At 52.2% G+C, this 15,895-nt stretch overlaps 1 protein-coding gene across 3 annotated transcripts in view; it reads left to right on the top strand.

The window, feature by feature from the left end:
• CREBBP (CREB binding protein) overlaps window positions 1-15,691 on the top strand; it is a 154,087-nt gene extending 138,396 nt beyond the window's left edge. For all 3 annotated transcript variants that reach the window (XM_049903809.1, XM_049903808.1, XM_049903810.1), the window contains 8 exons: window positions 2,820-2,970; window positions 3,359-3,505; window positions 4,031-4,144; window positions 5,179-5,344; window positions 5,752-5,919; window positions 8,431-8,592; window positions 9,109-9,390; window positions 11,015-15,691. In XM_049903809.1, the coding sequence (XP_049759766.1) occupies window positions 2,820-2,970; window positions 3,359-3,505; window positions 4,031-4,144; window positions 5,179-5,344; window positions 5,752-5,919; window positions 8,431-8,592; window positions 9,109-9,390; window positions 11,015-13,192 (3,368 nt within the window). In that variant the 3' untranslated portion in view covers window positions 13,193-15,691. The remainder of the gene's footprint in view (window positions 1-2,819; window positions 2,971-3,358; window positions 3,506-4,030; window positions 4,145-5,178; window positions 5,345-5,751; window positions 5,920-8,430; window positions 8,593-9,108; window positions 9,391-11,014) is intronic.
• The last annotated feature ends 204 nt before the right edge of the window (window positions 15,692-15,895 follow it).

Below are 15,895 nucleotides of genomic sequence, written 5' to 3'. Positions count from 1 at the left end.
CTTTAGAGTTGTCAGTTTGATCCCGTACAGACAGTTCTTTAAAAGAGCTCAATGTTCAAGGCAGCCATTCTTTACTAATTAAGCTATTTGATTTTAAAAAGACTTTAGGGGATATTTTTGGTTTTTTAAAGATTACCTCAGGGCAGTAGTTTCAGGCATTTTTTTTTTAAGAGCATTATTATTATATATATGTATATATTTTTAATTTTTATTGTGCTTTAAGTGAAAATTCACAAATAAAGTCGATCTTTCATACAAAATGGCAGTGGGTTAATGGGTTCATACAAAAATTTATACACACCCTGCTATATACTCCTAGTTGCTCTCCCCCAATAAGACAGCACACGCTCTCTCTCCACTCTCTATTTTTGTGTCCATTCACCTAGCTTCTGGCCCCCTCTGCCCTCTCATCTCCCCTCCAGACAGGAAGGGCCCACATAGTCTTACGTGTCCACTTGATCCAAGAAACCCACACTTTACCTGTATCATTCTCTATCCCATAGTCCAGTCCAGTCCCTGTCTGAAGAGTTGGCTTTGGGAGTGGTTCCTGTCCTGGGCTAACAGAAGGCCTGGGGACCATGACCTCCAGGGTCCTCCTAGTCTCAGTCAGACCATTAAGTCTGGTCTTTTTATGAGAATTTGAGGTCTGCATCCCACTGCCCTCCTGCTCCCGCAGGGATTCTCTGTTGTGTTCTCTGTCGGGGCAGTCATCGGTTGTAGCTGGGCAGCATCTAGTTCTTCCGGTCTCAGGCTGACGTAGTCTCTGGTTTATGTGGCCATTTCTGTCTCTTGGACTCATAGTTACCTTGTGTCTTTGGTGTTCTTCATTCTTCTTTGCTCTGGGTGGGTTGAGACCAATTGCCTGCTAGCGTTTAAGACCCCAGATGCCACTCTCCAAAGTGGGATGCAGAATGTTTTCTTAATAGATTTTATTAGTTGACCTAGATGTCCCCTGAAAGCATGACAACCAAACCCCTGCCCCTGCTACGCTGGCCTTCGAAGCATTCAGTTTATTCAGGAAACTTCTCTGCTTTTGGTTTAGTCCAGTTGTGCTGACCTCTTCTGTATTGTGTGTTGTATTTCCCTTTACCTAAAATAGTTCTTGCCTACTATGTAATTAGTAAATACCCCTTTTCCTCCCTCCGTCCCTCCTTCCCCACTCTCGCAACCATCAAAGAATATTTTCTTTTCTGTTTAAACTACTTCTCGAGTTCTTGTAAGGGTGGTCTCATGTAATATTTGTCCTTTTGCAACTGACTAATTGTATTCAGCATAATCCCTTCCAGGTTCCTCCATGTTACGAAATGTTTCACAGATTCCTCACTGTTCTTTATCGATGTGTAGTATTCCATTGTGTGACTATACCATAATTTATTTATCATTCATCCATTGATGGGCACCTTGGTTGCTTCCATTTTCTTACTGTTGTAAACAGTGACAGCATTATTTTTGAGCGTCATGATTATTTGATCAGATACAATCAGTTCTTGACTACCTTCTGCAACATTCCTGGCTGCTACCCACTAGATGCCAGCAGCACCTCCTCCCCAAGTCACGACAATTAGAAATGTCTCCAGACACTGCAGGTGTCCTCGAGGGCACAGTCACGTTTAAGAACCTGTGCTTTCAAGGCTGCGTCCTGACTGAGATCACTGAAGCAGGGCAGCAAGTTAGCTCTTTTCTGGGTCAGAGCTTCAGTGACCACAAAACAGAATCATCAGGAGAGGTAGACCTTAATAGAACAGCAATCACAGCTGGAAGGGGTAGGAGGTGCAGGTGTGTGGGAATGGCCAAAGAGCCCCAAAGGCTGGCCCTGCCTCCACCCCCACTGCAGTGTCCAGGGAAAGGTGGAAACAGGTATTTGGACCTTTGGTGGGTAAGCTGATGAATGGGGTGAGGAGTGATGCGGAAGTGAAAGCGAGTGGCTGAAGTGATGGGCCATGCATTCTGTAGAGAACTAGAGTTTAAGGGTATGGCGGAACTTGGTATGCTGACAAGAAAGAGGTCCTAGACCTGGTATTAGGAAGATTCTAAAATCCCAAATAGCTTTATTTTTAAATTTCTCGTTAGTGTAGAAAATATAAAAAACCAATAAATACAAAGAGGAAAACCTCTTTAAAATGTCATCATTTGTAAATAATCCGTTAGCCTTTTGCTCTTGTTTCTTCTGGTCTTCTTTTCTGTGCAAGTTTTTACACTTTCATTAGTGTCTTCCCACCTCTCTGTGGCTTGCCCTGTAACCCATCACAGTGGCCAAGCCTAAGCCTGGGGCAGGCTGGGAGGGGTGAGGGAGGAGGTGGAGCCAGCCCAGGAGCCAGGCGTTGTTCATGGAAGGCAAGCTCTTCTCACTAACACACATCCATATGGGGGTGCTTGGGGCCAGATTCGAATACTGATCCAGTGTCTGCCCTGCCTCCAGATGAATTGTTTTTTTTAAAACGCTAAAATTTACAGCACTCAAAATAGCAAACAACCATAGGGTGATGTGCTTAGCTAGGCTATTCTGGAATATTCTCTGTGCTTTTAGACTCCATAGGTACTGTCCCAAGAGCTGGTTGGGAGGGAGACCTCACCACTGAGTGCACTTGCACCGTCTGCCTCCCAAGGGAGCACCACCTGACTCTCAAGGAGAGCAGGTTAAGTCCTGTGCTCGCGCAGCTTCCTAAGATGCTCGCATCCTAGGACGGATGAGCCTGTCTGTGTTTGGAGCTTTAAAATATCAGACCACAGTGAAAGAACATAAGATGGATTCTGAGGTCCCAGCAGACCATCTCAGTAGCCATACCTGGGCCTGCTTACTTTGTCGGTCTTATTTCTAGGGTTGCAGACGACACGATTGGGTAACCACTTGGAAGACCGTGTGAACAAGTTTTTGCGGCGACAGAATCACCCCGAAGCTGGAGAGGTTTTTGTCAGAGTGGTGGCGAGCTCGGATAAGACTGTGGAGGTCAAGCCAGGCATGAAGTCGCGGTACGTGCCCCCTTTGTGGGGTGAAGTTTTGAATTCCCCAACTAGGATGAAAAACACCCTCCTTTTTGGCTGTGCTTTTAAGTTTAATTCTGTAATTCAAAGGCTTGTCTGTGGTACACATGTAGCCAGTGCTTCCCTCAACCTTCCAAGCAGTATTTCCAAACTCTTTAAGACAGTTAACATTCTTGGAAAGCGAAGCAGTGTCACAAAGAACAGGGTCATGGCTGTGAGACTTTGTGCCAGTGGGAGGAGCTGCAGCCATGGTCGGGAGGGCGGGCCAAGCCTATAGCTCTCCGCATGGACCAGGTTTAGAGCGACAGGTGTAGTTTGTGCCAACACCTTTCAAGCAATAATGCGTGTAAACGTCACGGGAGCACTTTTGTTTCAGGTTTGTGGATTCCGGAGAAATGTCCGAATCTTTCCCATACCGAACCAAAGCGCTCTTTGCTTTTGAGGAAATTGACGGTGTGGACGTGTGCTTTTTTGGAATGCATGTCCAGGAGTATGGTTCTGACTGCCCCCCTCCAAACACAAGGTAATTTTCCATCTCCTGGGTGGGCACTGTTTTAGCATGGTAGGTTGTAACAGACCACAGCCAGGAGCATGTCAAGGAAACTGGGTACCTTGGTGCTGGATTAAAATACACAGTGAACTAACCAAGCCAGCAGGGACGTGCTGGGCGAGTGTGTAGGTCTCATTTAGGACAAGTAAACCCAGGGAAGGGTGACATCAAGGGAGCTGGGTGGGGACACTCGATGAGCCAGGCCTTCTTTAACCCACCTGTGAAACGTGTGTCCCTCTCCATCAAGAATCCAGGTGGGAACACTGAAGGTGGCTCTTCATCTGCCCTGATGTTTCCGTGGTGCCTGCCCTTCTTTGCTCGGAGATGAAGGCTGAATTCCTTCACCAATGGGCAGCTACAGTTGGTGATGGGAGTGTAGCATGTCCTGTCTAGTGCCCACATAAATACCATCAAAACAAAACCCATCTCTGGAGCTTTATTGGGGTGCTTGTGTTGGGCTTTCTCAGTTTTAAACGAGTCTCCTTCATATCCTCCCAGGCGAGTGTACATATCTTACCTGGATAGCATCCACTTCTTCCGGCCCCGCTGCCTCCGAACAGCCGTGTACCACGAAATCCTCATTGGATATCTCGAATATGTGAAGAAACTGGGGTGAGTTTACTCTACACATACAACTTATTAAAAACTTTGTATTAGTTCTCCTTTTGTATTGGTGAGATACTGAGAGCATTTTTCAATGTATATTTATGTTAACTTCCTTAGATCGATTCCCAAGTTTCCAAAGCCCCCCTTTCAGGGTGCTCCTCTGGGGGACATGAATCCGTGGTCAGCACAGTAGCCATCTCCTTGCCTTTCCTTTCTTCTCATGAATTCTTTTCCTGCTTGTCCCTCTCCTTCCTTTTTTAAGGCATATTTTACATATCATGAAATTCATCTGTTTTGGGTATACAATTCAGTGATTTTCGAAAGTTCATGCAGCCATCACCTAAGGCAGTTTCAGGATGTTTTCATCCCCCAGTAGGATCCCTCATGCCCATCGACACCCAGTCCCATTCCCGACCTGCACCTGGCAACCACTAGTCTACTTTCTCTAAATTTGCCTTTTTGGGGCAATTCATTTAATGGAGTCCTACAATGCATAGTCTCTTGTGTCTGACTTCTTTCTCTAGTACATTGCTTATGTGTTCTAGATCTGTCCCATTTCTTTCCCAAATTGAGAAAGTTAGAATTATTTGGTAGACATGTCTTGAACAGAATGAATGAGATTCATCTTGGCCTTAACCCCTTAGAGAGAAGTGCTTAACTGCCTTTTATGTGCACGAGAGAAAGTGCATGGATAAACCTGGATGGGTCTCTGTGTCCCAGGCTCCTCAGCCCCGGCCTGGCTGATCTGACGCCTGCATGCACGCCCTTGAAGGGCTCGTGCGGTGGGGCAATGTCTGGGGCTTGCATGTGTGCGCTCTCAGTGCTCAGCCCTCCCTGCCCCACCCCCAGCACACTGTTTGAGACCTGAGACTGTCACCACATTTTGCCACAGGCATTAGGGTCATTTCTCTGTTTTATTTTTTTGTTTATCGTTATTTCTGTCCTGCTTTGGTCCCCGTCAACTTTTACCTGGTTGTCACTCCATGCGGGCAGGCCCTGGTGTTGCTAAGACATCCCCTTAAACTGTGTGTGTCCTGCAGGTATGTGACGGGCCATATCTGGGCCTGTCCCCCAAGCGAAGGAGATGACTACATCTTCCATTGCCACCCCCCTGATCAGAAAATCCCGAAGCCAAAACGACTGCAGGAGTGGTACAAAAAGATGCTGGACAAGGCATTTGCAGAGCGGATCATTCACGACTACAAGGTACCAGGGCCCACATGCTGGGTGGCCAGGCCTCCGTGATCCAGGTACATTTGTATGCTATCCTCTAGCACGCAAGTGTCTTTTAATTATTGTAGAATTATAATTACAAGAGATTCGAAGGCAAGAAATAAAAATGTAGACACATCTTACCTTGCGCCATATCAAGATTTCTACTTGGTAACCTGAAAACATTGATACAGTGTGCCTGTTAAGTCAGCTCATTTCTGTAGTTCGTGTACCATTGAAATGTACCCACGCCGGTATCCCCGAGTCCTAGTGGTTTTCCCAGAGACTCAGAATCCCTGATGGACACAGACTGTTGTAACCTCGATGGGCAGCCCAGGCCAGTGTTCTGGGATGTTCCACCGGCCCTACCATCTCAACACTGTGCTTTGTTCCCTCTCTAGGACATTTTCAAACAAGCGACAGAGGACAGGCTCACAAGTGCCAAGGAGCTGCCCTATTTTGAAGGTGATTTCTGGCCCAATGTCTTGGAAGAGAGCATTAAGGAGCTTGAACAAGAAGAAGAAGAGCGGAAAAAGGAAGAAAGCACAGCCGCAAGCGAAACCCCCGAGGTAAGCCCCCCTCAGTCTGCCTTCTGCCTGGCCAGAGGAAGACTCTCGAAGTAAACACCCCTGTCTGCCTTCTGCTTGGCCTGAGGGTGCCAGGGTCACCAGGACAGTGAGGACGCAGCTGTTCAAGTGCTCAGCTCTAACTGAAAGGTCAATGGTTCAAACCCACCAGCCACTCTACAGGAGAAGAAAGTGGAAGGATTCTTCCCTAAATGTGTACAGCCTTAGAAATCCTGTGGGGCAGTTCTGTTCTGTCTGTAGGGTCACTGTGAGTCAGAATTGACTCAGCGGCAGTGGGTTTGGTTTTTTTGTTGAGGGTGAAGCAGAAACAAATGGACCATCATATAACTTCAGGTGGTGTGGGGGCTGAGAAGAGAACAAAGTGCAGGGTGAAGGTGTCGGGGGAAGTATTGGGGAGACTGCCAGGGAAGGGGAGGAGAGGCAGAGGTGGCTGACCAGAAGCGCCCAAGCTGTGGAGGTCTAGGAGGAGGCCCTCCAGGTCGGGGGAGCGGGGTGGGGATGGAAGTGCCTGTGTCGGGAGCGCCTGTGTGTGTTTAGGGTCATGAAGCCAGGCAGTGCAGGGGGTGCTGTAAGCAAGAGGCCAGGTGGAGGTGGGTGCAGGGTGGGCAGGAGTGGAAGCAGGAGCCCCCCAGCGGTTCTTGGAACTGCCCAGGTAAGAGATCCTTCAGGGTTGCACGACGGTTGTAGCAGTGACACTGCAGGAATGACATGATATATGTGGAAAGTAGCACCCCCAGCACTTGAGGCGGGCCTCGGCATCCCGTGAGGGGAGGGGCATGGATGAGGGGGTGCCTCCTGCGCTTGGCGCCTGAGCCGCTGCCCCTGAGATGGGGGAGCTGGGGAGTAGCAGGAGGGAAGGGCACGGGGAATATGTCCAGACTGGGTGCTGGATGTGTTAATGTTGGCTCTTGGGGACATTGTTGGGGTCATCAGTAAGTGAACAGCATTTAAAGCTACGGGTCTGGGCTGGCCTCCGTCAGCATTTGAGACTGCGACAGTCTGTGAGGATGGCCCCGGTGTCCATAGCCCCCTTGGCACTGGGGGCTGCTCTCTTAAATTTTTAAAATAAATGTCTTTTTTCCATAATTCTTTAAATAGGCCTTGTTTTTAGAACAGCTTTCAAAAGGTTCAGAGAAAAGTTGAGAAGTAGTCTGGAGAGTTCCACACAGCCTGCGGCCAGTGTCCGTTAGCGTCTGGTGTCAGTCCGTGTGGTGGGTGTGCACCACCTAAAGCCCTACTTTACCCAGGTCTCCTCAGCTCCTCTAACGCCCCACCAGGACCCACGTGACTCTCATTCTTACTGGCTGTGTCAGTTTCTTAGATTTTCCTTGTTTTTGGTGACCGTGACTGTGTTGAGGAGGACTGGACAGGTATTTTGTAGAATGTTCCTCATTTGGAGTTTGCCTGGTATCTTCTCATGACCAGACAGGGGCAGGGCTTGGGGAGTAAGACCCTGAGGTAAAGGGCCTCCTCAAAAGCTCAGACCGTCAGCATGACTATCACTGCTGTCTTTTGCAGTTGTTTTGAAATTTCCTTTTTAAAACAAAAGTTTCCAGCGTAAGGAGTCAGAAGGTGTGAGTACGCTGAGCTGGGGCTGGGGCGGCAGCCTGTGCACAGGGCGGTGGCTGTGCTACGAGGAGGAGACCGTCCTTTCTTGGTGGCGTTGGTGGTGTTGAGGCACTGGGTTCCAGGCATTGGGCTGTGGCAACTGCTTTCCAGAGGCACCCTCGGCCATGCTGCCTACATGTGTCACAACTCACACCCCCTCCTGCTCCCTCTTGTTGACCATGTGTGTCCTGGACTCACGCCCCCTCCTGTTCCATCTTGTTGGCAGCAGTGCTTTCCAGACCACAGCTGGTGCTAAATGAGGGACAGCCGCAGTCCTTCCCAGGCGGGGCGTTGGAGCTGGGGAGTGAACTCTATGAGAGTGGGCTCCAGGTTGGGCCAGCCCGGTAGGGGCCGTGGGTCTGGGGTTGCCCTGCCTGGTCCTGCCCTTAGCCCTCTAGGGTGAGATCTGGGCCTGGGCAGGGCCCTTGTGGTATCCCCACTCAAACCCATATATCTGCCCCTCCTGCTGGCACTCTCCCTGTCTCCCACCAAAGCCCACGTTCATGGGTGTTTGGAACCCTCTCGTGGAAGCATGCAGACAGAGTCAGGGTACGAGCGTCATGGAGAGGACCATGATGCAGGGACACCAATGTCCACTCATGTGCATGTCAGGTCTGGCTGTCACTGTCCCTGGAAGGCCTGCTGTGTGGAGCTGAGGCGGGGCAGGCAACCTAGAGGGCCTGTGCCTCCCTCTGCACACCCGATCCCGGTCAGGTGTAGCCTGCTTCTCCTCCTGCCTCTTCCTCAGTGTCTCCTTAGGTGGAGTCAACCAGGGTTGACTGATGCTGCCTTCTGGAGCCCCCACTGCCTGGGCGCTGGGCACCTCAGTGTGCTGGGCTGGTGTGGGGGAGGCCAGACGCACCTGACAGCTCCATGTTACTGCAGGGCAGCCAGGGAGACAGCAAGAATGCCAAGAAAAAGAACAACAAGAAAACCAATAAGAACAAGAGCAGCATCAGCCGAGCCAACAAGAAGAAGCCTAGTATGCCTAATGTCTCCAACGATCTATCGCAAAAGCTGTATGCCACCATGGAGAAGCACAAAGAGGTACGGTATGGGGCTACCTCAGGGGGTAGGGGAGCACTGGGCCCTCAGCACAGGCTCGGGATCCACGGGCCAGAGCTTATCCAGCCTGGGCCCCTCAGTAAAGGAAGAGAAGTTGCTGAGAAGCAGTGCCTCTGCCCCAAGCCTGTTACCCCCCATCGAGGCCCCACCCACCGGTTCTGGTACCCTACCACTCAGCCTGGTGCTCCCCTGTCTTATTACCACCGCCCCCCTTCCCTCCCCGGGCTTGGTACCTCCCAGCCTGGCACCACCACCACCTGCCCCGGCTTGGTGGCCACCATCCTAGTATTGTGAAAGCCCCGGAACTCGGAGCTGTGACAGCCCTGCTCAGCCCAGGGAGCATGTGGTCCTGCAGGAATCTGGCTGACTAGCGTCCTCACTGCCCAGGCTGGAGACGCAGGTGCAGGGTGTGACCTGGGCCCCGCCTTCTGCCTGCCTGCTGCACAGAGCCACCCTCTGTCGGGTGACGCCTTTCTTCTGGCCACACTCTGCCTGCAGGTCTTCTTTGTGATCCATCTCCATGCGGGGCCAGTAATCAACACCCTGCCCCCCATCGTGGACCCCGACGCCCTGCTTAGCTGCGACCTCATGGATGGGCGCGATGCCTTCCTCACACTGGCCAGGGACAAGCACTGGGAATTCTCATCTCTGCGCCGCTCCCGCTGGGCGACACTCTGCATGCTGGTGGAGCTACACACCCAGGGCCAGGACCGCTTTGTCTACACCTGCAACGAGTGCAAGCACCATGTAGAGACGCGCTGGCACTGCACCGTGTGTGAGGTGGGTGCCACGTGGCCAAAGGAGAAGCGCTCATCTCCACCCCAGCCCTTTAGGGTAGAGGTTATAGGATTGTGTTCTGAAATCACAAACAGAAGCCAGCTCAGCTCATCATCTACTGGGTTCTGCTCGGCGGCAAAGACACACCGGTACGGGGAGTGGGCTCTCACCTCCAGGAGGAGTCTGGTAGTTACCAGACAGAGCTACGTGTGGTCGGAGGGGGTGCCAGGATACAGAACAGGTGCACCGAGGCTCTCCAGGGCCCATGTTCATGCTGCCTTCCCAGAGTGTTAGAGCAAGTATGGAGGGAGGTTCTGTGGCAGGTGTTGTGTCCTGTGGGCATCGGCCTGCTGACCCCTTCTTGATGCCTCAGGTCTAGGCTTGCTGAGGGGTTGGGAGTGCCCTTGCCTTGCTGTCAGCTGGGTGACCTTGGTCAGGGGTCTCAAGCAGCTTCTCAGTGTCCCCGCTGGCCCTCCCAGTCCTGCCGCACTGTCACCTGTGCAGAGGCCCTAGGCCTGTGTGGGGTCCTGGGCTGTTGGCAAGCCCTCCCACCTCCCACTCCACCGACGGGACGGACACATGCCCTTCCATTCCTCACTTCCTTCTTCTTGTCCAGATCTTCTCTCCAGTGGTGGTCTTCAGGGTGACTGTAGTCAGAGATCAGATAGGATCTCTGCCTCAGCTGAGGGAGGGCACCTCGCACCTCCAGCCCTTCTCTCCCCTTTCCACCTCACGACACCCTCTTCTCTGTTTCCAGCTCCCTGCAGCCTTCTTTTGCGTCTGTCTTGTTTCCATGCTAGAATCCTCAAACCCTTCCAGGAAGGGCCTGGCCATGGGCCTCTGGTTCTTTTGGTGCAGGACTTTGTTTTCACATTTCCTACATACGAGCGGTTTTCAGAAACGGGGCTCCACATTGGGAAGGACCACTTTGGCCCCTGTGGCTAGCCCACGCCTTCCTCCTGGGGACTGCATCTCACTCTAGGGCTCCTTTTTGGAGACTGCTGCTGGTGATAGGCTTAGGGGGCTGCTGTCTGCTACCCTGTGGTGCAGGCATGACAAGGGCACCCAGCAGCAGCCTGGAGAGAGGGCGAGGAGAGCCCCCGAGGTGCAATGTGTGAGCACTTGTGGGCAGTGCTTTGGAGGGCGCTTTCGTGGTGTAGGTCCTTCAGTGGTCCAGCCTCTGGATCCTGTTGGAGCAGGACGAGGTAGATGCAGATGACGTCTCTACAGAGGGAGGAGGGACAGCGAGGATGGGGCACATGGAGACCGGTCTCTCTCACAGCCCAGGGAGCTTAGGCAGACACTGGTCTCCCTGCTCACCGTGTCTGCTTCCTCCTGCTTGACCGTTGTGAAGTAGTGGATTGGGCAGCGAGCATGGCCAGGGCCCAGCATGCCACCCGGACTGGGGGATACGGGCAAGCAGATAGAGGAGGTGGTCCTTGGACTCTTGTGAGCTCCAGAGAAGGTCCCGGAAGTATAGGCACTGGGGGTGGGCATGCTTTGCCATCTGTTACCCCCTCCAGAGTGCAGATGGACCCCCATTCTTGGGGGCAGGGTATCGGGGGCCATGCTGCCACCCATGCAAGCCTTGTGCTAATACTGATCTGTTTCCTCCTCTTATTTGAAGGACTATGACCTATGCATCAACTGCTACAACACCAAGAGCCACAGCCACAAGATGGTCAAGTGGGGGCTGGGCCTGGACGACGAGGGCAGCAGCCAGGGCGAGCCACAGTCTAAGAGCCCGCAGGAGTCTCGGCGCCTGAGCATCCAGCGCTGCATCCAGTCGCTGGTGCATGCCTGCCAGTGCCGAAATGCCAACTGCTCGCTGCCATCCTGCCAGAAGATGAAGCGGGTGGTGCAGCACACCAAGGGCTGTAAGCGCAAAACCAATGGTGGCTGCCCCGTCTGCAAGCAGCTCATCGCCCTCTGCTGCTATCATGCCAAACACTGCCAAGAGAACAAATGCCCTGTGCCCTTCTGCCTCAACATCAAACACAAGCTCCGCCAGCAGCAGATCCAGCACCGCCTGCAGCAGGCCCAGCTCATGCGCCGGCGAATGGCCACCATGAACACCCGCAACGTGCCTCAGCAGAGCCTGCCTTCTCCTACCTCAGCACCGCCCAGCACCCCTACTCAGCAGCCCAGCACGCCCCAGACACCACAGCCCCCAGTTCAGCCTCAGCCCTCTCCTGTGAACATGTCACCAGCTGGCTTCCCTAGTGTGGCCCGGACTCAGCCCCCTACGACGGTGTCCACGGGGAAGCCCACCACCCAGGTGCCGGCCCCCGCGCCACCTGCCCAGCCCCCACCAGCGGCAGTGGAGGCTGCTCGGCAGATCGAGCGCGAGGCCCAGCAGCAGCAGCACCTATACCGCGTCAACATCAACAACAGCATGCCCCCAGGGCGCACGGGCATGGTGACCCCAGTGAGCCAGATGGCCCCCGTGGGCTTGAATGTGTCACGCCCCAGCCAGGTCAGCGGGCCTGTCCTATCCAACATCCCACCGGGCCAGTGGCAGCAGGGGCCCATGCCTCCACAGCAGCAGATGCCAGGCATGCCAAGGCCGGTGATGTCCATGCCAACACAGCCGGCTGTGGCTGGGCCACGCATGCCTAGCGTGCAGCCGCCCCGGAGCATCTCACCCAGTGCCCTGCAAGACCTGCTGCGAACCCTGAAGTCGCCCAGCTCTCCTCAGCAGCAGCAACAGGTGCTGAACATCCTCAAGTCCAACCCGCAGCTCATGGCCGCCTTCATCAAGCAGCGCACGGCCAAGTATGTGGCCAACCAGCCTGGCCTGCAGCCCCAGCCTGGCCTGCAGTCCCAGCCCAGCATGCACTCTCAGACCAGCCTGCAGAACCTGAATGCCATGCAGGCCAGCGTGCCGCGGCCCGGTGTGCCGCCACCGCAGCAAGCCATGGGAAGCCTGAACCCCCAGGGCCAGGCGCTGAACGTCATGAACCCAGGGCACAACCCCAACATGACGAGCATGAATCCGCAGTACAGGGAGATGCTGAGGAGGCAGCTGCTTCAGCAGCAGCAGCAGCAGCAGCAGCAGCAGCAGCAGCAGCAACAGCAGCAGCAGCAGCAGCAGCAGCAGCAACAGCAGCAGCAGCAGCAGCAACAGCAGCAGCAGCAGCAGCAGCAGGGGAGTGCGGGCATGGCCGGGCATGGCCAGTTCCAGCAGCCGCAGGGATCTGGAGGCTACCCCCCAGCCCTGCAGCCACAGCGAATGCCACAGCACCTCCCCATCCAGGGCAGCTCCATGGGCCAGATGGCAGCTCAGATGGGGCAGCTGGGACAGCCGGGGCTGGGCGCAGACAGCACCCCCAACATCCAGCAGGCCCTGCAGCAGCGGATTCTGCAGCAGCAGCAGATGAAGCAGCAGCTTGGGTCCCCAGGCCAGCCGAACCCCATGAGTCCCCAGCAGCACATGCTCTCAGGACAGCCACAGGCTTCTCACCTCCCTGGCCAGCAGATGGCCACGTCCCTCAGTAACCAGGTGCGTTCTCCGGCCCCTGTCCAGTCTCCGCGGCCCCAGTCCCAGCCACCACATTCCAGCCCGTCACCACGGATACAGCCCCAGCCTTCGCCTCACCATGTCTCCCCCCAGACTGGCTCCCCCCACCCCGGACTCGCCGTCACCATGGCCAGCTCCATAGATCAGGGACACCTGGGGAACCCCGAACAAAGTGCAATGCTTCCACAGCTGAACACCCCCACCAGGAATGCGCTGTCCAGTGAGCTGTCCCTGGTTGGGGACACCACGGGGGACACACTGGAAAAGTTTGTGGAGGGTTTGTAGCATCGTGAGAGCATCGCTTTGTTCCCTTTCGTGTTCTTGGACCTTTTGTACTGAAAACCCAGGCATCTAGGTTCTTTTCTTCCTAGATGGAACTGCTACTTCCAAGCCGTGGAAGGGCGGATTGCTGTTTAAAGAAACAATACAAAGAATATATTTTTTTGTTAAAAACCAGTTGATTTAAATATCTGGTCTCTCTCTGTTTTTTGTTTTTGCTTTTGTTTTTTTGTTATGTTTTTGGGGGAGGGGGGTTTTGTTTGGATTCTTTTGTCGTCATTGCTGGTGACTCATGCCTTTTTTAAATGGGAAAAAAACAATTTCATTATATTCATATTTTTTATTTGTATTTTGAAGACTTTAAGCATTTATGTTTAAAAGTGAGAAGAAAAAATAATATTCAGAAACTGATTCCTGAAATAATGCAAGCTTATAATGTATCCCGATAACTTTCTGACGTTGCGGGATGATTTTTTTCTATAGTGAACTCTGTGGGCGTTCTCCAAGTATTACCCTGGACGATAGGAACTGACTCCTGTGTGCACACACACCAACCCACACATCTATCTATACATGCTGGCCGAAGCCAAACTCTTGTCTTGCAGATGTAGAAATTGTTGCTTTGTTTCTCTGATAAAACTGGTTTTAGATAAAAAATAGGGACGATCACTCTCTTAGACCATGCTAATGTTACTAGGGAAGAAGCATTCTTTTTTTTCTTCTGTGTGAAACTTGAAATGAGGAAAGCAATTCTAGTGTAAATCATGCAAGTGCTATAATTACTATAAATAAGAAAATTCAAGAAGATTCAATCACTGTATAGAATGGTAACATACCAACTCGTTTCTTATATCATATTGTTAAATAAACTGTGTGCAACAGACAAAAAGGGTGGTCCTTCTTGAATTCATGTACATGGTATTAACACTTAGTGTTTGGGGTTTTTGTTATGAAAATGCTGTTTTCAACATTGTATTTGGACTATGCATGTGTTTTTCCCCCTTGTATATAAAGTACTGCTTAAAATTGATATAAATTACTGAAGTTTTTAACATGTATTCTGTTCTTTAAGATCCATGTAAGAATGTTTAAGGCTTTTATTTATGTATATTTTTTGGAGTCTGTTCTTTGTAAGACATGGTTCTGGTTGTTCACTCGTAGATGGAAGGCCCAGGGCAGTGATTGCAGAGGCAAGGCCTGGGTGGCAGCTGGGGAACCCGTCCAGGGCCGAACGCCCCCCACATTTGAGGCTCGCTGGTGACTCATCCACAAGATTAAGTGGCAGCTTGGTCTGACACTGCGTTTTTGCTTCCTGTCCTCTTCCATCTTCCTCCCTGTCTTAGCCAGCTGCCCTGGGAAAAGCCAGAGAGGGAAAGCTTCCTGCAGCATTTTCAGGTAGCAGCTCCCCCTTCCTGTACACACACCCCAGAATTGATGCCAGGGGTGCGGCAGGGACTGCAGGTGGGCTTCTGGCTTCTTGGATTGGGGGCTTAGTGGGGGAGAAGTCACCACGAAGGAATACAGCCCCAGCTGCTCACCTCCACCCTCCTTAGGAAATGCTGGCCAGGCACTGCCCTGGAGGGCACAGTGGGAGGGTGCAGTGGCCCTGATGGGGCTAACAAAGGCCCTGCCTCTGAGGGACAGGCTCAGCCACTAGCCACCCCAGCACACCCCTCAGGGTCCAGGCATCCTTGGTGGGTGGCATGGGAGGTCGTAGATGCTGTAAAAATCACCTCAGGAGGGCTGTGGACAGGAGAGTGGAAGTTGTTAGTCTTGGCCAGTCTCATCCCTAGTCTAGATCATGGGGTTTTCTGGCTTATGTTTTAAAATCATGGCTCAAATAGCCTCCCTTTTGGCCGTTATGTTCACAGAGATATTTTCAAAATACTTGGTTTTAGAATCTGAATTTGAGGAATTTCAGAAATTGGAAGGGTATACAATTTAGCACAGGGTTTCCTATCTCATGTTTTAATGATTAATTTAACCAGATTTGTGTCCGGTGAGACTAAGACCATCTCCCTCACCCTCCTCCCCCACCCAGGTCAACTGTCCTTGTCAGCTGGCCTCGCCCTCGAATATTTGTGTCCAGGACCACCTTTTCCACCCACAGAGTAGTCTTGAGGCCAGTGTTAAAACCAGAAGGGAGTGAGCCTTGGTGGGCATCAGGGCACTGGCAGGGCAGCTCCAGTGGCCCCAAGGGGGCACTCTCCCGGGTATGTAAGTGGAGAGCTTTTCTCAGGTTTTTTCTAGATTTCAAAACTTTGTACACCAACCTCCTCTTTGGAGTCTGCATCCCAGGCCACTGTCCTGAGCAGTTAAGACCAGAGGATGGGGCTGAGAGTGTGGCCTGCAGAGGGGCGAAAGGGCAGCTCTGTAAGAAAGCTGGAAAGCCGCAACTCTGTCTCCTGTTGTGTACTTAAAAGAAGAAAAAAAAAATCCTGCATTTGTGATCAAAAAGAGAAAACTTGAAATGTGCTGGTGTTTATAATAAAATCTGGTAAAACTGCTTGGGTTCAAAGATGGTTCCCATTGACCAATGCCCCTTAGGATAAGCTCAGTGGTCAGTCGCTCTAAGATTGAGGATGCACACCTGACCACCCAGTGGATGTGTTCAATTATGTTTTAGAAAACGTAGCTTATTACATAGAATGAAGCCTCTCTGGATCACATGAGGCTTATGCCTCTCCTGAGATCTCAGGTTAAAGATGT

Source organism: Elephas maximus, chromosome 12 (genome assembly GCF_024166365.1).
Source record: "Elephas maximus indicus isolate mEleMax1 chromosome 12, mEleMax1 primary haplotype, whole genome shotgun sequence".
Taxonomy (NCBI): domain Eukaryota; kingdom Metazoa; phylum Chordata; class Mammalia; order Proboscidea; family Elephantidae; genus Elephas; species Elephas maximus.
This window is presented reverse-complemented; position numbering and strand designations above follow the sequence as displayed.